Here is a 26,939-nt window from a genome sequence, read left to right as displayed (position 1 = left end):
AGGATGGTGGTTGTTGAAGAACAGCAACACTTAGCTAAACAATGGTGTTCAAGAGAAGAACACAGAGTGTTAAAAGAAAGAAGAAATGAGTTGTTGAGAAGGGAGGAATTCAGAACAAACCAGAGTTGGAAAAGAAAAACCAGACTGATAGAGACTTTGCTCCTAGAGAGCTGGTAATGCTTACCCAAGTAGAAAACTAGTTGAGATTCTCCCTTAAACAGAAAAATAGTAGGAAAGAGAAACACTCTAGAAACTGTTTCCTCATTAACCTAGTTCTAGCTTAGGAGGGTAGAATTAGCAAGGTGAATTAGACAACTGAGAAGAGAGTAATTGACTTTATTGCTAGCAAAGAAGATGGATCAGATAGAAAGAGGCTAAACCTAGGAGGCTTGATACAGAAATACTGAACTGAGAAATCTGACTTACATAAGCAGGACCTAACTAGACTGAAAACGTTTCTTTGCTGCAGCTATATTTGTGTATCAGGTGTGTTTACAAGTCACCTTGTATAGGCATCAATACTTTTGTGACTTCAAGATAAGGAACCTGAGAGTATATTTATTCAATCAATATTTATTTATAACTTACACACTGCTGGGTGCTAGAAATAAATAATGAATAAAATAGAAACAGTCAAAACTTACATTTTAGTGGACAAAAACCAGACTGAACAACTGATAACAAGTGGGATATGAGTTATAGGTAAAGTGTATAGGGTGCTCTGGGAATGAAGGAGGAGTTACCAGTCGAAGGTAGAGGAGAGGGGAGCAATTCAATCATTCCTCTGGCCATTCAACAAATATTTGAGTCAGGTTCTGAGCTGTGTCCCAGGCAGAGAAAGTAAGTGACGCTTTTGACAAAAGAGGCAACCAAAAGAGGACTGGCATGCAGAGTGATTCTCTGCAGGTTTGGACAGGTAGGCTACCCTCTGAAGAACAGATAAAGGAGGAAGAGGTAGGTCTCAACTTTCGGCATGCTGGGAGCCCTGCCTGTTGTTGACTGGTGGGAGCAGAGGCCTGGTCTTTGTCACCCTGCCCAGTGAAGGGGAGGGAAATGATCATGGGAAAGAGACCTCATTCTTGCTGAGGCTGCAGAAAACAGCAGCCTTGCCCTAGAAGCCCTCATCATGGGCATCTCATGGGAACAACTTTAGTTTTATTCCAAGCTGTCTTTATGGTTCTGGCTGGTTGCAAAGTTCTAAATCATCTTGTTAACACATGCCTTGCCAAATTGACTTATGCTTTATCAAGCCCAAGTGCGAGCAAGTTCTTTCCATGAATTCAGACGGGGCTCTTGTGGACTGCAAAATGGATGACCATTGGTTAGGTGAGGGGATGGAGCCTCAGAGCAACAGTGCAATGAGTTATCAGATCAGTATGGTATGCACAATTTTTGAGAAATGACTCAAAGTATATTTCAAGGTAATCCATAGAGTACAAAAGCAATTATTTTAAGCATACCCCCACCCACGGAAAGGATTCTAATTCCTACCCCTAGCACAATGACTAGCCCATAATGGACACTCCAAAAGGATCCTTCATTCTCAATTAATTACATCTTCTTATAGTAAATCATCACCATCTGCTATTTGTAAAGTGAAACCTGCACATGCACTGTATCAGAATCTTAAAACATTCTGATACTAGCTTCTTTTTCCTGCTACTATCCCTGAATAAAAAACAACTTTTATTGCTCGTTTTAAAGTCAGATAGGCAGGATCTAAAATTTTTTCAACTTTTAACATATAATTAGATTTTCTTTTACTAAATAAACAAAAGACCAATTCCCCCCCTCCTAGGTTTTGAAAATTAATAGCTGTGATGGCTGATAGGTGAAGGACAAGCAGGATCCTTGGATGTCTGTGTTGGCACACAAAATCAGTGAAGCTGTTCCTTCCTCAGTAAATGAAGAAACTTTTTTTCCATGTAAAACATTCATCATTCACATAAACTGGGCTCTGGTAGAAGTGGTTTGACCAGCCCAGTGAGACTGAATCCTGGTTTAGTCAGACTATAAAGGACCATCAACAGAAGAAGTTCCTAGCTACAAGCAACAGAAAGAAGCCACACAGGGAGAGCACCCAAGGTAGCTGTGAGGAGGGAGCTATAACCAGTAGATGGTGTGTGTTGATCCAAGGAAACTTCAGTTCTCCACGGTCTGGCAAAAGGTCATGAGGTTAAGAGCTAAGCTAGATTTCAGTCCCAGAAGACAGAAAAGAAAAAAAGAAACTCATTTTCCAGAAGTGGGGAATGAGCCAGGAGTGAGATCCCCAAGGAAAAAGGCAGAAACCCATTTACTAGAGCTGGGGTCAGAGGCAGATCACCAGGAGTAGGGCTGACTGGACGTGGAATATTTGAGCTACTGACCTTGGCCCCAGAGAGCAACTGGGCCTAGAATGGGACTGATCCTACAGCTGGTGTTCCATATGGAGCTCAACCAATTTGTCAACTTTTCAAAGCTTCCCACTTCTTTGTTTTCACTTTATTACCATGGTTGATATGCACCATGTAAAGAAATGACGGAGACTGAGTAATTTATAAAGGAAAGAGGTTTAATTGGCTCATGGCTCTACAGGCTGTACAGGAAGCATAACACCAGCATCTCCTTTCTGGGAAGCCTCAGGGGAGCTTTCACCTATGAGAGAAGGTGAAGGAGGAGCAGGCATCTCACATGGCAAGAATGGGAGGAAGAGAGCAGGTGGGGAGGTGCCACACACTTATAAGCAACCAGATCTCATGAAAACTCATTCACTATTGCAAAGACAGCACCAAGTCATTAGGGATCTGCCCCCATAATAAATACCTCCCACAGGCTCCACCTCCAACACTGAGGATTATTTCAACATGACATTTGGGTGAGGACAAATATCCAAGCTACATCAAAAAGTTTCATAGCACCCATTGCTACTAACTTATTTATTTATTTATTTATTTATTTATTTATTTATTTATTTATTGGAGATGGGGTCTTGCTACGTTGCCCAGGCTAATCTCCAACTCCTGGGCTCCAGTGATCCTGCTGTCTCAGTCTCCTGAGTAGTTGTGCCACAGCACTCAGTTCTACTATTTTATAGTAGCTATTAAAAGATTCATATTTGCATGATATGAGTTTCTTTAAGGCAACTTTCAAGACTTCCTTTGCATCATTTCTTCTCAACATATTGTCAGATCCTTGCTAGACTAGTGTCTACAGTGCTCTGAGTAATTCATAGTTGAGTTAATTATTGTGTATATATTGCATCACAGTACTATTTGCATATCTGATTCATTCAAACATTATTAAAATTATTTCTGTGTCACAAACACAGTTATTACTATTTTGCTTCTTGGCTTCTAAGTTAGTAATATCATTAATTGCTATATACATGTGTTTTGAAAATAATTCATTTAGTGTCAAACTGGCAGAAGTATCAGAAACATCCAATTTCATTCAGCTAATTTCATTACTCCAGAAAATTAAGCCAAAGAATGTAACAAAAGCTTTCTTTTCTGGGAGTATTTTTAAGTAACTACCGGATCCTCAAATATATCTTATTAGAAGTCTTTAATGATTTGGAGTTATTTAAATAAGAATTTCTTTGAAGTTCAGAGAAGTCTTGATTAACAAAAAAACTTCCTTAGAGGATATGGCCTGGGCCATATCCACCATTTTATACTTGGCTTGCTCGTTTTTACTTTAGCATCAAGTGCAGAGAGACAAATCCACTGCTGGCTATTGGGTACCTGCTCAGTGACTTCAATTTAACTTCACGATCATCTAGCCTAGTCTATGCAGTGGACCAACTCCCTTTTCATTAGCTTCACAGCAAAGGCACTGTAGTTGAACTCCTCTGGATTGAAGAAATGGAAGATTAAAATAAGATTACACTGCTGAGATATGTTTAAACAAAACATATTGTTTTAAGATAAGAACTCATGGATTCATTTTGAGTTTTTATCTAGGATAGTGAAAAGATAAAATGAGTAAAATGAATTCATTTGTAATTCTATCAAATGGAATCCCACACTACATGCCAGACAGGTGGCCCTCCAGCACCTCTTCTTATTAGTTGCTGCCTACCCTTTTGAGTGATAATTACATATGATAACACATGTACTGAAAATACTAACCCATATGAACTAATCTCATCAGGTGGCATATCCCTCCACCTTGCCCCAACATGGAAAAGCAAAACTAGTTTTCTGTAACATTGTGCGATAGCCAAATCCTTACTCTCCACTCTGCTTATTTAGCCTTCTTCCAGTCGATCATCCCAGCCTCACCTACTTTATCTCTGTCTTCTACTGACTCCAGAGGCATTGATCTCTGCTTGTTTAAGACTGTGGCACCTTGTGCAGTCTGTCCTTCCACATAAGTTCTACTATCTTGATATGTAACATCAGAGACCCTGTGGACAACCTCTGCTACACTCTAGCTTAAGAATTTCTTGACCATCTGAACTCTCCTAACTTTGACCTTCACTTCACATTGGTTCACACATTTTCATGATGACATCTTAATGCTCTCATCACCCAGAACAATTGTACCTCTGAAACATTCATCAGGAGTAACCCGCATCTCCAATAAGAATCATCTGATTGGTAGAAATGCTTTTTGTTTTTTTTGTTTTTTTTTCATTTCTTTATTCCCTCTACACCTGCTCTTCGACTTCACTGAGAACTCTCACCCCATCCATTTTTTCTTGTTCCTTTGTTTTTTTTTTTTTTTTTTTTTTTGAGATGGAGTCTCACTCTGCCGCCCAGGCTGGAATGCAGTGGCGCGATCTTGGCTCATTGCAAACTCTGCCTCCTGGGTTCAAGCGATTCTCCTGCCTCAGCCTCCCGAGTAGCTGGGACTACAGGTGGGTGCCACCATGCCCAGCTAATTTTTTTGTATTTTTAGGAGACAGGGTTTTACCATGTTTGCCAGGATGGTCTTGATCTCCTGACCTGGTGATCCACCCCCCTTGGTTTCCCAAAGTGCTGGGATTACAGGCGTGAGCCACTGCACCCCGCCAGCTCTCTGTTTTTACTTTACCTTTCTTTTATATCTTCTATCCAGTACATCCTGTGGTGCCATCCCTGAAAACATCATCTCACCAAAGTATTTCATTCCCTCGCCCCCTGCAAATGAGCTTACTCTGAATTGATCCAGCTGCCTTCCTTTTCCTTCTAATTCTAGTCTAATAATGTTTTTTATATGCGTGCGTGTGTTTATTTACTGTCTCCTTTACTACTGTAAGCTCCTGTGAGCAGGGACATTGTGTTGTTCCCTCTGTGTTTAGGTGCTAGGTATCCTTAGCATCTAAAACAGTGCTGACAATATCTGTTGAAGCTATTATCAGTGATGCTTGAGAAATCCCACAACTGCCTGGTTTAATGCCATTTCAAGTTATAGCCTTCCACTTCAACAGAGTCATCAATTCCGTGTGCACGGCCCACTCCTCACATGGAGCCTTTCCAGTCTTCATACTCTCCTTACTTTCTCTATCAGCTCACTCCCAGGGGGAGATTTTTGCTTGTTACTTCACAGAGGCAACTGGATCATGACCCATTCAACTTCCTGTCCCTCATATTTGCATTTCAGCCATCTTGGTTTCTTTCTCCCTAGTATTAAACAAAAGGGGAAGGAGGAGGCCATCCTTTATCTTAGAATTATCCTATATTCTTTTCTCTGGATATACATCCTCTTTTACTTCCCCATGGACAAAATCCATCAGTTTTCCACCTGATCTTCACCGGAATCTTCAATGTCTTCCTCTCTGTTTCAACATTTAGCCTACTCAACCTCTCAGCTGTGCTTAATTCCAACGACCACTCTCTAATTTTTGACATCTGCTCTTCCATTTGCTCTGGTGATTTTACACTTTGCTGATTTTCCTTCTACCTCTCTGATTACTTCTTCTCAGTGTCTTTTGGAGTTTCTTCCTCTTCTCATTTTTAAATGTTGCTTTATGTGTTGCAATTATGGGTTCTCTTCTCCATTTCCTCCCTACGAAATCTCAACCGTATCATCCACATGCTGATGACCCCCGAATCTTTATTTCCAACACCATTTTCCCTGAACTCTACCACATCGAATATGTACAGTATGTCAAGTTTAAACTATCTCAAAGTGAACTCTTCACTGCATTAGTCCCAGTCTATTACCCAATAAGCTCTGCTTCAGTGTTCCCTAGCTTGGTGAATGGCTGACTTATCAACCGATTTACCAAGTCAGAAACTTGAGTTACCTTCTCCTCACTTCCCCTTCACAAGCTCACCTATTTACAGAAACACTGTGCCTTATGAATTCTGCTTCCCAGTAAATACTTCTCAAATCTATCCATTTCTCAGCCTGGGCAACATGGTGAAACCCCATGTCTACAGAAAATTACAAAACTTATGGGGTATGGTGGTGCGTGCCTATAATCCTAGCTACTCAGAAGGCTGAGTTGGGAGGATCGCCTGAGTCTGGGGAAGTTGAGGCTGCAGTGAGCTGTGACTGTGCCACTGAACTCCAGCCTGGCTGACAAAGGGAGACCCTGTCTCAAAACAAACAAACAACAGCAAGCGACAACAACAAAAACTGTTGCCATTCAAATCCAGGCAACCATAATACTCATCCAAATAAGTGCAGTAGCCCAATTTCCTGCCCAGAGTCATTCTTTATTTCTAGACAGTGATCTTTCTCAATAATTCTGACAAAGTCATGCATCATTTAAAACCATTCCTTCTGTGACTTCCCACGGCTACTAGAAGGAAGTGCATTCACTTTAACACAGACTACAAAATTCAACTCCTGGTTATTTCTTTTGCCAACAGTGAACACTTCTCCATCTTGCCTTCACTCTCATATCTTCATACACACCCTCTATGACAGCCTTACAGATATTCTTTCAGTTTCTCAGTCTTGCCAAGCTCTCTCACACACCAGGGACACTGAAATGTTATTCCCTTCTTTGGGTAAATCTTTGCCTCCACTTTACCTGGCGTGAGATAGAGAGCAGCCAATTTGCTTGACAGTGCCACACCCCTATTTAAAATCCTGTAGATGCCCTCTGCGGCATTTAAATTTTATTCATTTTCTATAAATGTCAGGAGATAATGTAACCCATTTATCATGGCATATAAGACCCTTTGTGACCTGGGCCCTGGTTACTTCTCTAGTATCATGTCTTGATAGCTTCTACATCCCAGCCATCATGAACCACTAGTAGGTCCTAAACTCCCTGAGCTCTTGCCTCCATCTTGCATACAGCCTATGCACATGCTCTCCCCTGCTCCCACTGGTTGGGCAATCCAACTCTTCAGAACTTAGTGGGTGATGTGGGACTGCTTTCCTGGCCTCACTGCTATCACTTTAGCTGCCCACTCCCAGATCCACTCTGGTTAAGTGCGCCTCTCTCAGAGCACCTATAGCACACAAATCTTCTTATCACCATCATAGCACTTATCAAACAATATGGTAATTTTGTTTATGTCTGTCACACTGACCAGATTATCATTTTCCTGAGGGCAGGGGGTATTTTAGTTCATATTTCCAATGTCTAGTGTTCAACATTTAGAAAGTGCTTGATTAATGCTTTTGCAGAAAAAAAAAATGAATGCCAAGTATGTTGGCATGTGCCTGTAGTCCCAGCTGCTTGGGAGGCTGAGGCGTGTGGATTGCTTGAGCCCAGGAGCTTGAGGTCAGCCTGGGCAACACAAGGAGACCTTGCCTCTAAAAGAAAATGAAAAATAAAATTGAAAAAATACAACTAATTAACTAATGAAAAGATAAATGAATAAATGAATGGAAGAGGAAAAAAGTTGTGCTACTGTCTCTACAGAAATATCATGCCTTCATCACACTGGGGAAATTTAGGAAGACATTCCAGGTTCAACTTGTCTATGATTAGCAGAAAATCAGGCTCGATGTCTCTCCTCTCTAACTTAAAGTCTTCACTGAGCACACAGTCTGAAATTGAACCTGTTAAAGCAATCAGTTGGTCAATATGTACCTTATTTTAAAAAATGCAAATATGCAGGCAATTCCTATATCCCTTAACATCTATTCATTTACTTAAATTGCTTTTCCTCCTAACACATAACAGAAACTACTCCACTGAAGAAATGGAAATTTTGTGTGCCCAGGAAGAGTAGAAGGTTTAGTAGTATGGGTATGTTTCAAAAGCTTCCCAAATCATTGTAATAAGCAGCCATATATGAAAATCACTATTCTTCAGTGCTTCTCAACTTTATTGTGCAAACAGATCACCTGAAGAGGCTACTGAAAGTGCAGCTGCAGATTCAGTAGGTCTGAGGCGGGGCCTGAGACTCTGCATTTTTGCACATTCTCAGCGGCTGCTGCTGTTGTTGGTCCACGGACCACGCATTGAATACCAAGGATCTAGTCATTCTCCTGATGCAGGCCTCTGACTTATTTACTTTTAGGGATTAATCAGAGGTGAGAAAAAGGGTAATGGCAAGGATGAGTGCAGATTAGCTAGGTTTGCAAACTAAGGTGTCCCCGTTGGTACGTTTTTCTTTACAAGAAACACAGATTCAAGTGTTCATTTCTGATCGTGCTCATTCTAATTGATTCAAAGCCTGAACTGTCACCCCCATGCTAAGACAGAGCACAGTGATCAAAGAAAATGTTAATAAAGGATGACACATTTTTATTTGAGAATATGTAAAATGTACTGCATTCTCTCTTTCTTTCTCACCCTCTCTGGCTACAACTTCCTTTTTAAAAATATACTGCCTTTTGATTTGATTTTTATTTGGTTCTCAATAAAAAAATTTTAAATAGTGCATTTGTAATTTTCATGAGCTAAGATGTTATATGAATCATATCTGTTCATTATACCTATGGTGTATCTCCCTGAAGGACGTGTAACATGAAATAGGCTGTCATTAGTCTTTGCTGTTTCCCTGTAAAATGAGACACTTTTAATTCCAATTTTGTAGATAACGAAAATGAAATGCAGAAAGCTGAACTGACTTAATTAGGATCACATACCAATAACACAGGATGTGGCCAAAACTTACATCCCAGATCTCCCAAGCTAAAAGTTGGCTTAGTGGAAAAAGAAGCAGTAAGCTTCCAAAAATTGTACCTCAGTTACTCATAATACTTGCATCTCTTTGAAATAAAGTTTATAATTTAACAGCCCTTCTCCTGCACATACCTGTTGCTGGAATTTATATTCTATTCATCTAATTATTAACCTACATTCTTCCTAAAATAATTCAAAGTGGCTTTAGAGGGATACATAAAATAAACTAATATACATTGTATGAGAAAGAAAAGAGGAACAGGAATAAAGCTGATGAAGCAAGTTTATACAAAGAAGTCCTATAATTTCAAGTTAATTCAAATTTGGCTCTTGACTTTCCTTTTTTTTGAGACAGAGTCTCACTCTGTCACCCAGGCTGGAGTGCAGTGGCAAGATCTCAGCTCACTGCAAACTCCGTCTCCCGGGTTCAAGCAATTCTTGTGCCTCAGCCTCCCGAGTAGCTGGAATTACAGGTGCCCACCACTACGCCCAACTAATTTTTGTATTTTTAGTAGAGACAGGGTTTCACCATCTTGGCCAGGCTGGTCGTGAACTCTTGACCTTGTGAGCCACCTGCCTCAGCCTCCCAAAGTGCTGGGATTATAGACCTGAGCCACTGCGCCTGTCTTGGTTCTTGGCTTTCTGTCAGTTAAGGTGAAAGGGAAACATCTCACAGCACCCGTGTGAAAAACAAACACATTTTTCCAGAAGCAGGAACTGCTAACTGCTCTGTGGTAGACCAAGTGGTCTGGCTTTGATCCAGATGGCTGGTACACCTGGACACATATGTCTTTGACTTCCTCTGTAAGTGAAACCCCAGGGAGTACAAACAGGGCTTCCAACACCTAATCCTGAAATAATTTTAACTTCCCAATTGATTTACTATTTCCAGAGACTTTTCATCAATATAATGCTAATATAATTAAATCATAGAGGTTCACTCAAACTAAAAGCTTGAGTTTATTTGGGGGAAGATTTGGTAGACATTGAAAACTACATATAATCATGTAAACTACAAAAATGGAGCTCAATGGACTCAATATATGATAGCAAGCATAAGATCAAAACATGAGATAACTATGTAAAAATGGACATTGGAGAGATGAGGGAAAGAATGAAGGTGAATTTTCATTTGCTTTTTTTTTTTTTTTTTTTTTTTTTAACCTTTTGGGTTTTTTTTTTGTTAACAAAAAAATTTCACTTTATTATTTTTTTTAACAGCTTTGGGTTATTAATTGGTATACCATAAAATTCACCTGATTAATTTTTGGTAAATTTATACAGTTGTGCAACCATCACCATAATCCAATTTACACTTGATCTTTAGCCAAAAGGCTGAGAATCTGTCACAGTCCAATTTTAGAACACTTCCATTACCCCCAGAAGTCCCCTTATGCCCATTTGCAGCCAATCCCTGCTTCATCTCCAGCCTCAGGCTATCAATATTTGTCTTCTGCCTCTATAGTTTTTCCTCTTTTAGAAATTTCATACAAATTGAATTTTACAATATGCAGTTTGTGTCTGGCTTATTTCACTTAGCATAATATTTTTGATGTTCATCTATACCATTGCACATAACAGTAGTTTGCTCCTTTTTATTGCTGTGTGATATCATAGTTCATAGCTATATGGCATTTTGTTTATTCACCTGTTTATACACATTTGGAATGTTTCCATATTTTGGCTTTTATAAATAATGCTGTAATGAACAATCACAAAGAAGTCTTTGTGATGATATGTGTTTTCATTTATTTTAAGTAATACCTAGGAGTAGAATTGCTGGGTTGTCTGGAAAGTATATATTCAACATTTTGTAAAAAGTGTCGAACTGTTTTCCAAAATGTTTCTAACATGTTGATCCAGGTGTACTAAAATGTACATTCCCACCATTAATGAGTGATGGTTCCGTTTCTCCACATCCTCACTCCCGGTTGGAACTATCTTTTTCATTGTATCCTGTGGTGGTTAATTTTAGGTGTCAGCTTGACCAGGTTAAGAGATACCCAGATAGCTGGTAAAGCATTATTTCTAAAGCATTATTTCTGGGTGCATCCGTGAGGGTGTTTATGGAAGAGAGTGGCATCTGAATCAGTGGATGGAGTAGAGAAGACCCACACTCAACCGCCATTGTGGCTGAGCATCATCCAATCTGCTGAGGGCCCAGATAAAACAAAAGGCAGCGGGAGAAGAAATTCTCTGTTTTTTCTGGAACTGGGACATCCACCTTCTCCTGTTCTCAGACATCAGAACTTCAGGTTCTTGAGCCTTTGGATATTGAGACTTTATATATATAGACCATTGGTTCTGTTCTCTGGAGAAGGGCTGACTAATATGTGGCCCTTCTAGGATGTTTTGAACAGAAAGAATGTATTCTAGTTTTCAGTCAGTTCAGAAATAGGATCAAAACAAGTCACTACCAGGCCCCGACAAAATCTCCTTTTCTGAATGGTCTTAAAGAATGAAAATTTACAGGATTCAAATGTTTGTGCAACATTCTCCTTACAGTTTTAAAATTCTGTATTTTCAATTTACTTCAATTAATCTATTTTATCAACTTGAGCTTCATATTATATCAAAGGTTTACCAGAAAGCACCTTGCTACACCCCAGGGATTTGCTTATGAGTAGGACAAAGCAGGATCCTTCAACTACAGAGGAATTTTTCTATGTCTCTTATTCTAAAATGTTAAATGTCAAACCAGGGTTCTCACCCCAACCTAAGCTAGTTTGTATCCACCCCCTTTACATGTAGATAATTTCCGTAGCTATAAAATAAATCTTTGGAGTACCACTTAGCTTACCAGGCATTGCTAATTTTCTTTTCCTTCAACTGCTTAATTCAACTTATGTATGTTTTCAATTTCTTGACCATTCATTTAAAAAATGATGATGTACTATTTGCTTAAAATTTCCCTGGAGAGTAAAAACACATGTTATATATTTGTATATTTATCATATAATTGATTCCCTTTCTTGGAAAGGATTTGATTGAAAGATGCTAATTTTGACCGGATAAATGTAAGGTAATATCCCTATACCATTTTCACGAGAATTGTGCCAGGGAAGCCACCCAAAACAAATTGTCACATGCCACATTTAAATTAACAAAGGTGTGCTTCAGTGGTCTTCATACTAAGATGTCTGCTGCTTTCTTATTCCATGAAAGATTTTTTCCAAACTTAATCACATAGCGAAATAGCCTCATTTCCTACACTGAAAGGTTGCTACAGGGCCAGCAGCCCCCATGAGGTAGCCGTCAGTCCTTCCTGTATTTACCTAATTGTGCTGTTTTTCTTCATGGAGGTTTCAAGGTGTTAACAGGCAAGAAAGCAGAGATGCCTTGTTGCAGCCAGGAAAAGGCCAGCTGTTGCCAAGATACATCCACCTAGGGCATCACCATGATATGGCCCTTGCAGACATTTGCAAGTTTCATTTGAGTTCAAGGGTCATAGCTCAAAGCACACAAATCTGATCATTAAATCGGCATGTGCATACAGTAGTCTCCCCCTTATCTGTGGTTTCACTTTCCATGGTTTCAGTTACCCAAGATCAACTACAGTCCAATATATTAAATAGAAAATTCCAGAAACAGACAACTCATATGTCTTAAATCACGCACCATTCTGAGTAGTGTGATGAAAGTCATGAAGGAGCCTTCTCTATTATTATCATATCAACTGTTGCAGGATGATAGTGTTTGTGTTCAAGTAACCCTATTTTACTTAATAATGGCCCCAAACCATAAGAATAGTGGAATAGTGTCATAATTGTTCAATTTTTTATTAATTATTGTTATTAATCTCTATGTCTAATTTATAAATTCAACTATATCATAGGTATATATATAAAAAAATAGCATATATAGGGTTCAGTACTGGTTCAGTCCAGTGTCAGGCATCCACTGAGATCTTGGGGATCCTCAGAGGATAAGAGCGGGACTGCTGTGCATTACCTCACCATACTGAAAATATCTTTCAAGTAACAGAATGCCACCTCTCCTTGTATTAATAATTAAATAATCATCAAAAATTTTCTTGATACGTGCAGAATTAAAATAAAAGGAGTGGACAGTCCTGAGAGGTGTTTCATCCAGGTCTTGATGTTCCACAAGCCTGTCTGTCAAGGCTGCCATCGACAAATATGCAGTGTACAACCTGCGTGACTACACAGGTGGAGGTGGTCCCACTCTCTCTTGTAAACTGTATCGATCACATCTTAACTTGGCTTCTCTGCTCTCTGGATAATTTAGGACCACACTTCTAACATGCTTTTGCGGACACCTCAAATCTCTGTTGTCTTTTTTTTTTTTTATTTTGGAGTCTTGCTTTGTCGTCCAGGCTGGAGTGCAGTGGTGCAATCCTGGCTTGCTGCAACCTTTGCCTCCCAGGTTCAAGCAATTCTCCTCCCTCTGGGATTACAGGCGCGTGCCATCATGCCCGGATTTTTGAATTTTTAGTAGAGATGGGGTTTCACCATGTTGGTCAGGCTGGTCTTGAACTCCTGACCTCAAGTGATCCACCTGCCTTGGCCTCCCAAAGTGCTGGAATTACAGGCATGCTGTCATGTAAGGCAACATATTCAGGGGCTCTGGGAATTGAATGTGAATATCTTTGAAAGGCCATTATCCTGCCTACCATTAAGAGGGACGCATTGATACATCTTGAGGCCATTTAAACCAGTGGTACCCAGTCACAAGTGACTGTGCTGCCTGCAGGGGACATTTAGTAATGGCTAGAGACATTTTTTGGTTGTCACAACTAGGAGAGGACTGCTACTGGACATCTAGTTGGTAGAGGCCAGGGATGCTGCTAAATATCCTATAATACACAGAATAACACCCACAACAAAGAATAATTCCAGCACAGTAAATATCAATAGTGAGTTGAGAAACCCTGATTTAAAGCCTAAGATTCCTTGAAAGTTGAGTTAGGAAGGTTACAATGCAATGGAAGTCAGTTTCAGGATTTAGATTTATATGGAAAAGTCTGCAAAATCACATACAAGTTCTATAACTCTAAGTTTTTGACAACTTTATAGGGAAAATAAGTGATGAATAATACTTTGAAGCATTTTGATCTCTGCCTTAAGATGTTATTTCTTAAATGGTATTTGTTTTACTTTAGGTCTGGTGTAATCTTTTATACTGAAGCATTACACATATAGGCAAGTTAATTTAAAGTATACATAAACATCATCTTATGTACATCATAAATATTTAAATCCTAGATGCTCAGATTTAAAATACGTAACACCAAACAGATTTGAAACAGCCTTCTGCAATATTTTACTTCTGTCTTGGTACGGCTTGACTTCTATTCCTTGACTTCAAAGGATCAAAGAGAAAAGTCCATTTGCTGTGACGTTCCTTTCCACTGGGAGAAAGGTTCAAGTTGGGGCCATCTTTCACATAATGTAAGCACCCTGAGTGTCAATACTTCGTTTTCCCATTCTCAAGAATTTCTGAGCTCAGGTTTGAACCCCCCACTCTCTTAAAGTGACCTATAGACGTGCTAGTAAGATATTTTATATTTTTTTCAACATCTCTCTTTTCATCTTTCTTTCTTTCTCTCTCTCTCTCTCTCTCTCTCTCTCTCTCTCTCTCTCTCTCTCTCTCTCTCTCTCTTTCTTTTTTTTCAGATGGAGTTTCACTCTTGTTGCCCAGGCTATGGTGCAATGGGGCTATCTAGGCTCACCACAACATCTGCCTCCCAGATTCAAGTGATTCTCCTGCCTCAGCCTCCTGAATAGCTTTGGTTACAGGCATGTACCACCACAGACGGCTAATTTTGCATTTTTAGTAGAGATGGGATTTCTCCATGTTGGTCAGACTGGTCTTGAACTCCCAACCTCAGGTGATCTGCCCGCCTCAGCCTCCCAAAGTGCTGGGATTACAGGCGTGAGCCACTGCACCCAGCCTTCTCTTTTCTTATTTCTTTTTCTTTCCATCCAGTCTACTCTTGTCAGTCTTCTTTAATACTTGCTTTTATCCAAGATTTCCTCTAGGGTTTTCCTAATTTGCAACAACTTCTAAAAGAAATAGTTGTATTTTTCTGTGGCAGAAAAGATTTCCTAACCAGCAGAAGACTCTGTGTGTGTGTGTGTGTGTGTGTGTGTGTGTGTGTGTGTGTGTTTATGAGTATGAAGAGTGTATCCATGAGGCTGTGTGTCATCTTATTTATTCTCCTAGGAAGAACAGTAACTACCAATGTGAACAAGTATTCTAATGGCTTGTGAACCAACAGAGCAGAATGAAGAAAAATACATAGCTATACAGGAACTTTGTTTCCCACTGAAGTTATTTCTATTGTATACATTTCTCTGCCAAAATATATTCTGCATGGTGTTATACATTTGGTTTGATTTCTAAGCTGCAATTAAAGGATACAGGTTAAATACATTTTAGTGAGTTGAGACTTGCCAAACACTATTTAAAAACCATATCTCGAAACATTAAGTCACATTTAAGATTCCAGATTCTGAATGTCACATTGCTCCTTGGGAAGAAAAACCTGCCTAGATCTCTGAGGCAAAATCACTTGTCGTTTATAAAAACATGCCTACCTAGTCAAAAAATCCAGTTTCTTCAAAAATAAAATTCAAGGAAAAGAAGAGAAAAAAGAAAAATAGTGAGAGAAGAGAGAACCTATAGATTAAGACACCAAAGAGACATGTCAAGTGTGTTGTATGTAGATAGACGAACTAACCCTCAGTAGTCAATATGTGAGTGGAAGTTTCCCAAAACAGGACAGCCTGAGCATGTAATAGGGTAGCTGGTAGAGAGAGGAAGCATAGGAGGATCCAGGGAGGAAGTAAATGTTAACTTTGACAACTTGGACACATGCTGACTTTCGCACGTGACCACAGAGATCCCCCAGCCAAGGTACCTGTGCAGTCATTTCCCTGGGGAATAAAGAAACTTTATTTTTGAGAAAAACGCACCATGTTGAGGAGCAAATGGCTAACATCTAAATCAAGTTTCCCTCATGCTCCCCACATCACATCTCAGGGTGTCTGGCCATTGCACTTGTGACCCAGAGCAAAATAAAACATCAAAAAACAACACACAAAAAAAGCAAAGAGCATAGATTCAGGACATTAGACTATAACCTAGAATTGCCAGATATTTTCCCGTCATTCTTTTGCAAAGTTCAGTGAATAACAAAAATTCATGTAAAGAATATCCAAGACTGGGTGCAGTGGCTCATGCCTGTAATCCCAGCACTTTGGGAAGACAAGTAGGAGGACTGCTTGATCTCAGGAGTTCAAAACCAAGCCTGGGCAACATAGAGAGACCCTGTCTCTACAAAAAAAACTTAAACAAAAAAAAAACAACGTAGCCGGGAATGGTGGCAGGTGCCTATAGTCCCAGCTACTCAGGAGGCTTAGGTGGGAGGATGCCTTGAACCCAGGAGATCAAGGTTACAGTGAGCTGTGATCACACCACTACACTCCAGCCTGGGTGACAGAGCAAGACCCTGCCTCAATAAATAAATAAATAAATAAATAAATAAATAAATAAATAAATAGATAGAATAAAAAAATCCAGCAGAAAATGGTTCAGATTATTTGGGACAGTTTATTTATCTCTTATAAGACACATAGATGTTAGAAAGGAGGTTTAGAATCTCTTGTTAAAGGCCACAAACATTGTGTTCATATCCCAAAGTGCTGCCCTCAGCTACCACCTTCCTTCTTCTTGATGAAAGAAGAAATACTTCCATTTTCACCACACTCTAATTGATGGGATTTATATAGCTCCATACACTTCTCTGTTTTCTGCTCTGACTTATTTTTCTTCTCTTCGAATCATTGATGTTGTTTTAAGTTTAGCCCTTGAACCTCTTCTCTTCTTTTGAGAACTCAAATACTCCCAAGGCTTCCACTATCACTCTTAAACTGACAGATCCCAAATTCATATTCCAGTTTCTTGAACTTCACCTCTATCTTCCTGCTGTCTATTCTCATGGGGCTGTTACCCATGGCTTAGACCAAACACATCTACATCCACCTCATAACCTCTCTCTTTCTGTGTGGGCTGCCACCATTCTCTTTAGTCCCTTGGATTTTAAAACTTGGCATCACTCTCAACTCATTCATTTTATTTAGCAAGTCAGTTCTATTGAGTCATCCAATTCTCCCTCCATATTATCTCAATAGCACCTTATCTCACCACAGGCCAACCTCTTCAGCTTACACTTGGAGTACAGATGCAGCCCCCACCTGCCTGCCCTCCTTTTCACTCAATCCATCCCTCCCATTCCCGGAATCGTCTTTCACCTTTGGCCTGGTCACTCCTCTGTTCAAAAATATCTGTTTCTCCTGTATTACAATATCAAGGCTAAACACGGATTTTCAAGGTTCTCCACAATGTGCCCTTCTATCATGCGTACATTTTTACTACTTCTCAATAACATAGTTTACTTCTGTTGTGTTTGGAATTCCCTCTTCTGCACTGCCACATCTAAATTCCAGCCCTACTTCAAGGTTCTTCCCAAGTTTAAGGCTGGCTGCAGTGGCTCATGCCTGTAATCCCAGCATTTTGGGAGGCCAAGGCAGGCAGATCACCTGAGGTCAGGAGTTCGAGACCAGCCTGACCAATATGGTGAAACCCCGTCTCTCCTAAAAATACAAAAATTAGCCAGGCGTGGTGGTGGGCACCTGTAGTCCCAGCTACTTGGGAGGCTGAGGCAGGGGAATCCCTTGAACCTGGGAGGCAGAGGTTGCAGTAAGCTGAGGTCATGTCACTGCACTCCAGCCTGGGCAACAGAGTGAGACCCTGTCTTCAAAAAAAAAAAAAAAAAAAAGAAGTTTCTTCCCAAATTTTAACTTCTCCATCTAGATTTACATGCTACATCTCACTCCTTTCTTCTCACCCACCTAGTGAGGTGCATTGAGAAATTTAACACAATGATACAATGCTTGCCATTTCATATGTGTCCATTTTCTTTCTTCAACTGCATGGCAAGCTCCATACAAATAAAGAAATAGTTTTCTATTGCTCTGCTATACAGCCCAGGGCTGAAAATAGTAATATATTTTTCACAGTAGACAAGTTAATTAATCTACTACTTAAATATAATTTTATTTCCCTTGATTATAGAGCCAGACACATAAATAATTGATCTATAATGAATAAAAGTGTAAACAAAGCAAACTAAGATTAGCATTTAATTTTCGATATTATACATCAGTTGTATAACTATTACATGTAAAAACCATTTCTTACCTGATTTTATGCAGTCTGATGACTTGCAAATACCATCTAGAAAAGGAGACAATATGCATAAATACTGGCAACGCACATTTTAAATTTGTTTTCTTTTGTTCTTTTAAAACTGCCGATAAATAAGCAATTTCTTAAAGCAAGAACTAAAACTGAGCATTATATATCATTGCCAGTGGTTAGAAAATATATAAGAAAATAAAATAGGTAAAATCTAAATTTAAAATTTTGATTATGAAGAAAATGTGTTATTATATCTTCTCTACCAACTAAGCTCTAGGCCTATTAAATTGAAATAATCAGTTGTTTTTGCTTGGTAATCATTTTTTTTAACCATTAAACAATCAATCTTTTTTAATCCTAGTTTTGAAAAACTTCCAAGACTCAAATTAAATTTGTTAAATTCCTGTGAAGCCCTTTAGAATTTCAATGACACAACAAAAACTGACTAATGACTGTTACTAAAGCTGGCCATAAAATTGTGTATATTTTAATCAAATAAAACCATACTTGAGATTCCTCATAAGTAAGCACGAGCACACTAAATATACTTGCAATTAATAACAGCTCAAACATAAAAGGCACTGTACTTCAAAGTTAACTGTTTTGACATACTGATGTTACATTTTTTAAATGAATCTCTTTGTCAGTCTTTAAGTGCCTCTATCCCTAACACATTTGTTAGATAGACGGTAAAAGCATGGAGGAAGATTTCCTTCTCTTTTGCATTTATGGATGCACAGGTGTGGGAGTAACTCACCATCGTAGGTTGCATAGAGCGCGATCATTGTCACAGCTATGATGGTGAGGAGCAGGACAAGGACCGAGAGGCTGATCTCCAGCGGGGTCCATCGCTGTTTCTTCTTTGGTTTTGGAGTATTGATATCAGTTATATCCATCTGACTTTCTGATCTGCCCATCACCTAAAATCTGCAAAAAATGAAAATGCTAATGATAAAAAAGAAAATGTCCAAATGCGTAATGTGACTGGATAAAAGTAAAAAGGTTCAGTCATTTTAAAATAGAAATATGATTTTGCTGTTAAGAAGTCAAAATTTTGTTGCTGAATGCAAAGAATATAGAGTCAAATGAATTCGACAGGTCTCAGTCACAACCTTTTGTTTTTTGTTGCTGTTGTTTTGTTTTGTTTTGATATATCACTGAAAATCTCAGCAAAATTAGACAGTAAGACTTGGTTAAATACTCAAGTAGGATTAATTCAGCAGTTTTTAAGCAAATAATTGCTATACTACCATTAAGAAAGTTTTAAACTCACCCTTTTGAACTCTGGACTAACATCAAAGGTTAATTTTATATCTTGCTCCAGTGGCTTTCTTTATAAGCTCAAAAACCAATGACTAATACCTTGAGGTTTTGACTAAGCAATAACTTGAAATATTAATATAGATAAACACCAAAAGGAATGAACACATGAGGTAGTTTATTTTAGTCATAAAGACAACTTTTATTTTTACAGTTCAAAATTACTACTACTACTGATACTGGTATCTATTAACTGGTTAGACAACATTCTGAAAATGGTCACTCACTGTACCAAAAGATACCTGAATATCCAGCTTAACCACACCCAATCCCATTTAAGAGGGGAGTAAAAGGGACAAGTAAACAAAACAATACAAAAAGTTACCAAGTTGATACTTGCAGTCCTGTGTAAAGCAGGGTATGCAAAAACATACCTGTATTCTTAAAATCTTTCACCTCAACTGGAGATTTGTTAACAACTTTAAACCAAAAAGTGGACACTGCCACAGAAGAGAATAAAGAATTGGGAAACTGGGGCACAGAGAAGTCAGACAATGTGTTTAAGACTACACAACGAGTCAATATTCTTTGGAAAGAACACACTCGGTCATTGTTGAAAATAAAGCTGTATCATCATGCAGTAAAAGCTAATTTAGATCTTATTGTAGAAATTTAGGGGGAAAAATAAGAGGGTATAAGCCTAAATATTAAACTTTATCAGGGGCCTAGTGACAGTTTATCAGTCTGTTTCCAAGGATTAGAACACACAATTTCCATTTTGCTGCATGACTGTATAAAAGAACATCTTAAACTGACAGATTAGCTGTTTATAGCTCAATACAAACTGCTCTGAGAATTTGGTCCCTGGATGCGGGGACGGCTCAGAAATGCTCTTATAGTTAAAGATCTTTGTTGAATACACACAATTCTCTAAAGGTGTGTTTTGTGGAAACTGAGGCATAGGAGAAAGAAGAAACATATTTTACATTTGAAGTGTGGTGGGGAGACCCAGCAGAAAACTAGAAATTACCCTTCCCAGTGAATTATTAATAAGCGAACCACAACTAGACCTTAAGGTTCTGGATACAAAGTCTTAAACATGCTGTCCCCTTGATTACATGAGGCTATAAGCAAGGACAGACTATCAAATAAAAATATTTTATTAGACAATGAAAACTGTGTCTGCTCAATAAAAGTGGAATGTAATGTATCTGAATGTTAAAATGTCTTACTTAATGGTTATGTAAGGCATGCTGGCTTAGTCTCACCACCCCTGGGGTTATGATATGGAATTGCATTGATTGTAGTCCTATTTTAATAGTGTATTGGTTGGGCAAATAAAAGATGGGAACAAATTTAATAATACTTTGGACACCTTACAGAGAGGTAAACAATAATAAGTCTCCCAGTCTCCCCATGTTTCATGACTGTCCTAAAGAACATCTGAATATTAAGCACATTTGCTAAAGTATTTCCCTTTCCTGAATATTGTTCCCCTGCATATTTCAGAAGGCAATGTAGAGAAATGTTTTACTGGTACAAAATGACGTTTTTTGTTGTTTGTTTGTTTTTTTAGTTCTTCCTTAGAAATGGCAGTCACTGTCCCTGTAAAGTGAAGAGGTGAACCAGGGCAGCCTCAGGGCTAAATTACAGGTGCTCTGTGGCAACTCCATGCCTTGTGGTGTAGTAAAACTAGTGGATAAGCATTTGTTTCTCCCTGTAAGTTACTTTCCCTTGGCTTCTCCTTACCCTTAAGACTGTGTACTGAAGCAGCTGGGCTCTTAATGGTTCAGCACCTAAGTTTGCCGAAACAGTTACAGAGAAATGAAGACAGTGAGAGAAGCTGCATCAAAACAATATAATCTTTGAATAATCTACAAGGTCTTCCTCCATCTCCCCCTCTTGTAAATGCTCTGTAAATTCTTAAAGGAAGTCTTTTGCTCTTAGTAACGTTTTTTCAAAAGCATTGAGCGAAAGCAGCTATGATGCAAGTTTAATCTCCTAATTAACTTTGTCATTCATTTCCAGTTAATTCTGGAAGGTTCACTATTTTTCTTTAAGAAATCAGGGGACAGTATCTGGAATCTCACTGTGGAGCATATGACTAACCCCCAGATACCTGAATATCCAACTTAACCACACCCAATCTCATTTAAGAGAAGAGTAAGGGGGACAAGTAAACAAAAGAATAATAATAAAAAAAAAGTTGATGCTTGTAATCCCATGTAAAGCAGGGTATGCAAAAACACACCTGTATTCTTAAAATATTTCACTTCAACTGAAGATGTGTTAAATAAAAAGTTTAAACGGAAAAGTGGACACTGCCACAGACGAGAATAGAGAATTACGAGGTCTAAGATAACAAGAACCTGCAAACTTCAGCTCGACATTACCAAGAGAATAAATTACTATTTTAAGTGTAAGCTGAATTTCAAAGCAATGTAAAGCAGCAATTCTTATACCAGCTGAGCATAAGCATAACTATATCAGATAGTCAAAGCAGGAAACCTGAATAACAGATTTGTTAAAAAGGAAACCTCATAGACTTACAGACTTAGACTTAGCTAAGCAATTTTCATCTTCATAGTACATTATAACATTAACTTATATCTGCAGGTTCCTGAAGCTGTGCTTTGCAATTACAGTTTGTATTATGGAAACTGAGGCACAGGAAGAAGGAGAAACAGTTTGCATATTTAGACTGTGTCTGCAGAAGCTGAGGACAGAGGTACTCAGGATAAATCATCTTCTTGTTTCCCAGACATTAATTACGTGTTTCCCAGCCTGAAATACGGAGTTCTGGACACAAAGTGCCAACTATGTTACTCTCCTGGTTAGTGCTGCTCTACAACCAAAGACACAGCGTTAAGTCCAAGAAATTACCAATTTTTTAAAGTGCTGGAACCCACAAAAATGGCAGGGCATGAAGTTACACGGCTTCATACAGTCGATTTGCCGATAAGCAGTTTCCAAATGCTGACGCTGCAAGTAAGGTACTAGTTTTCAGTTTAATAAAACTGTCATTCGAATCATACATGGGGGAGGAATCGACTTGATCAAGAGGCTAAAGAGGGATATTTGATTGCAATTACCCTTATTTTGAAACAGTACAAACAGATTAAAATCAGTTAAGTAAGAAGTCTTAAACTTTCATCTACAAAAGGACACCCCAACCCCGCACCGACCAACCCTTGTGAGATTTAAGCATAAATTATGTAATAGGAAATCAGGTTAAAAGCAAGATGAAGAGGTGGGATAATGAAAAGATCTTCCGGTTAAGAAAAGTAAAAATAGAAAAGTGAGTTACAAATGAGAAAATCCGACAGAAACCAAAATGAAAACAAACCTTGCTTTTAAAAAAAAAATTCAGTGTCTGTACAGCAGAATGGCAAATTCCCAGCCCCCAAATCAGCCCCGGTGCAATCTGGTAGAGCGGATCTCGGTAACCAAACATAATTCCCCGAGGCAGAGGCCGCAGGGAACTATGGAAATGAACCCGAAGAGTCAACCTGACGTGACTTCCAGAGCCCTCCTCCAGGTCAACCTCCGGGCCCCTCTCCCTCCCCTCACTCTTCAGGTCCCAGTAGTGGCTCCTTCCCAGGGCACGCCTCCTCCACGGCCGCAGGGTCCTGGGCGCTCCGATCGCGCCGGACCTTAGCTGCGGACCCTGCTCAGCGCACCTCCCGGCAGCAACTCCTCTCGGCTGGCTCTGCCCTCCCCGTGCCCGTCCCACGGGCTCCCAGCGCCCTGGGCGCTCGCGCCCTTTGGACCTTTCTCCCTCAGCTCGCTCTCCTGGGACTCACCAGTGGGATTCGGGAGAAGTTGGAGGCTGCTGAGCCGACACATCCCGACCAATGAGCGCGCGGGGCCGGGTGGCACTGGCTGGCTGGGTGCCCCGCCGAGCGCCGCTCAATCGGTGCATCCGCCCAAGGCGCGCGGGCTCCGGGCTGAGGCCGGACTAGGGGGAGGTTCCGGACCCGCCTCCTCCCGGGCCGGGGGGCGACGAGGCACCTCGGCATCCCTCCTACCCGCACCCGCAGAGACTCACCGTGACCTCTCAGCAGATCCCGCGCCAGGAGTTAGGCGGCTGCTCCAGTCTGCGCTCGGTCAAGCTTCGCCACTTGCACATCTCCGCGCCCCGCGCGTCTCTGCGCTCTCACGGCCCCCCCGCCCCACCCGCCCCCTGCCACCCCTGCACCCGGCTGCCGCGCAGGACCAGCGAGAGGGAGTTCCCGGGTGACCTGAATGATTTCCGTAGGTCTCCCAATCAGTACTCATTGTGAGGGGCCGAGAGACGGGCGGGGGAGGGGGGACGGGGGGGCGGTGGCAATGAAAAAAATGTCCTATCTTCCCCACCCGTCATCTCACCATTCCCAAAAGGGCTTTGCTAAACGTTTTCGGAATTGCTTAGCTTCGGGGCTTTCAAGAAAACAATACACTGGCTCTTTGGGACTCTCTAGTGCTGATGAGGGCTCCATCTCTCTCCTGTGAACCGGAGACTGTAATGCTTGCCTCTTCTCACGCTCTTCTTTCGCTCTCTTTCTCGCTCCCTTTCCTCCCTGAATCCAAGCTTCCTTCCTTCTTCACTTAAATTTCCTCTCTCCCTCCATCCTTCGTTTTCTTTTTTCTTAGTGGCCCTCCGCTTTTCCTTCTTTCTTTCCTTGCTCCTGCTTTTTCCACCTCGTTTCCCTTTTTCTTTCTTTTTCTTGGTCGGAGTACTCTGATGTCAAGATCTGTACTGAAACTCTCCGCTCCCACCTCCTGACTCCAGGGAATCTTGTAACGTGTATACATCGGAGGTTGAGTGTGGGGTGTGAGAAAGAGAGAAATAAAACTAAAGTGTGTCTGCTCTACCTACTGAAATCATCCGTCATGCACCTGGACCCTCATCAGTTTAATGCTGGCAAGCAGAGCACCCCTTTCACTCAAGACACAGCGATTCCTTCTCAAAGGGATAAATACAAACAAGGAAATAACTACTTTTGGCACAAAGGCAGTTTCTTTGTAAAAGCTACCTTTAGCAGCTATAATTAACAAGGAGCTCTGAGGAACTAAACTTGCTTTTTTCTTTGCTTCTAGTATACAAGTACCTTTAATACTGATCCCTTTCCTCTTTTGAATCACATGTAATTACAGACACACACACACACACATACTCACACTCCCCTGCGGAACTCGTACTGAAGTAAAATTGGGTTTGCAATCATCTGTTTTTAATATCAAAATGATTTACTGCTTGAGAGGGTCCCCTTGTACTAAAACATTTTCCATATTTTTCATAGGAGAGAAAGCTGAAAAGCAAGGAGAAAAGGTAGTTCATGCTAATAAGATAAGTGGAATACAATGGAGAGATATTTCCCCAAAAAGCTAGCCAATCTTTAAATAATTCGATTGATATAGAGAAATGGAGTGTGTAGACCTAACAAGTGCTATTCACGACTATTTATGCTTTCTCTGTGCGTCTTACAGACACTACTTAGTCCTCACAACAATCCTGAAATATTGGTGTTTTCACTCCCACAAATAAGCATACGGGGCTTGACTAGCGCCCTGGAAAGCATCTCAACTGGAATTTATTTATTTATTTATTTTCCTACAGAGTCTCGCGCTGTCGCCCAGGCTGGAGTGCAGTAGTGTGATCTCGACCCACCGCTACCTCCTGGGTTCAAGCGATTCGCCTGCCTCAGCCTCCTGAGCAGCTGGAAATACAGGTACGCGCCACCACACCCAGCTTATTTTATGTGTGTGTGTGTGTGTGTGTGTGTGTGTACTTTTAGTTTTAGGGTTTCTCCATGTTGACCAGGCTGGTCTCGAACTCCTGGCCTCGAGTGATCCACGCACCTCGGTCTCCCAAAGTGCTGGAATTACAGGTGTTAACTACCATGCCTGGCGGTGAGGACATTTAAAGGAAAAAAAAGGGGGGATGGATTTACTTTATGACAAAAGAAAAAAAATGCCTAAAGTTATTTTTAGACTCTGAATTTCAGCTGATAGTCTACAGTATGGATTGTTAACTGTTTTCCCAGAACAAATCTTTTTTTGTTTTTCTCTTTTCTTTCTGTTTTGTTTTGCTTTGTTTTGTTTTTAGATGAGAGTCTCACTGTGTTGCCCAGGCTGGTCTCTAACTCTGGGCTCAAGCAATCACTCAGCCTCAGCCTCTTGTGTAGCTTGGATTACAGGCTTCTACTACCCACACCTGCCTTACAATATCTTGATTTCATTCAAGTTCATTAGAAACTTAGGGGTTTTTTGTTGTTGTTGTTGTTTGTTTGTTTTTAAATCAAGAATGCTAAATCTCCTCCCAGAAGTTTATGCAAGTTTGAGATAAAATTTTTAAGGGATCTAATAAAGAGTCCTCAAGTATTTACAGTAAGTAAATTTAGAAAACTGAGGCTTACTGAGGTGGTCCAAGATCACTCAGTTTGGCTACTTATAGGAATGGAGGAAAACGTAGTCATCCTGGTGACCATACATAAGTTATTAAGAATGGAATGCACTGGTTCCAGCAATATGCAGAATAGATCCTTAAAAGCCACCGGTGTGACACAAATGCTTGATGAATTTTTTTTAAGTCCTTTCAAAATGCAATAGTGCACTTTTATATGCACCATTGAGCCAGGAGGCAAGTAAAGGAAAACCTTAAAAGCCAAAAACAAAGGGAACTCTCAGAGGCATTTGGACTAGAGCAACTTCATCTTGAATAGGGGCTAGGTAAAGTAAGGCTGAGAACTGCTGGACTGAATTCCCAGGAGGTGAGACATTCTTAGTCATAGGATGAGATAGAAGGTCGGTTGGCACAAGATACAGGTCACAAAGACGGTGCTGATAAAACAGGATACTGTAAAGAAGTCAGTCAAAACCCACCAAAACCAAGATGGCCACGAAAGTGACCACTGGTGGTCTTCACTGCTCATTATTTGTGAATTATAATGTATTACCATGCTAAAAGACACTACCACCAGTGCCATGACAGTTTACATGTGCCATAGCAACATCCAAAAGTTAACCTACATAGTCTAAAAAGGGGAAGGGATCCTCAGTTCCAGGAAATCTCTGCCCCTTTCCCTGAAAACTCATGAATAATCTACTCCTTGTTTGGCATATAATGAAGAAATAACTGTAAGTATACTCAGTCAAGCGGCCTATGCTGCTGCTCTGCCTATAGAGTAGCCATTCTTTTTATTTATTTATTTATTTATTTTTTGAGTAACCATTCTTTATTCCTTTACTTTCCTAATAAATTTGATTTCACTTTGTAGATTCATTCTGAATTCTTCCTTGCAAGAGGTCCAAGAACCCTCTTTTGGGGGATCAAGATGTCTTTCCTGTAACACGGACAAAAAAAATCAAGAAGGATATGGATGTCCTGGTGGTATCTATCCATTTCAGGAGGCCTCACTGGACTTAAGTGACCGAGAGTTTTCACTTGAACAGAACTTGCAAGTGCCGAGGG

General features: G+C 40.1%; 1 protein-coding gene across 1 annotated transcript in view; it reads right to left on the bottom strand.

Moving 5' to 3' along the window:
• Nucleotides 1-23,265, bottom strand: part of MME (membrane metalloendopeptidase) — a 91,017-nt gene extending 67,752 nt beyond the window's left edge. The window contains 3 exon segments of the mRNA XM_017847381.1: nt 18,227-18,262; nt 18,984-19,153; nt 22,833-23,265. Coding sequence (XP_017702870.1) covers nt 18,227-18,262; nt 18,984-19,143 — 196 coding nt within the window. The 5' untranslated portion in view covers nt 19,144-19,153; nt 22,833-23,265.
• Nucleotides 23,266-26,939: the final 3,674 nt, after the last annotated feature.

Source organism: Rhinopithecus bieti, unplaced genomic scaffold (genome assembly GCF_001698545.2).
Source record: "Rhinopithecus bieti isolate Rb0 unplaced genomic scaffold, ASM169854v2 scaffold_28987, whole genome shotgun sequence".
Taxonomy (NCBI): Eukaryota; Metazoa; Chordata; class Mammalia; order Primates; family Cercopithecidae; genus Rhinopithecus; species Rhinopithecus bieti.
This window is presented reverse-complemented; position numbering and strand designations above follow the sequence as displayed.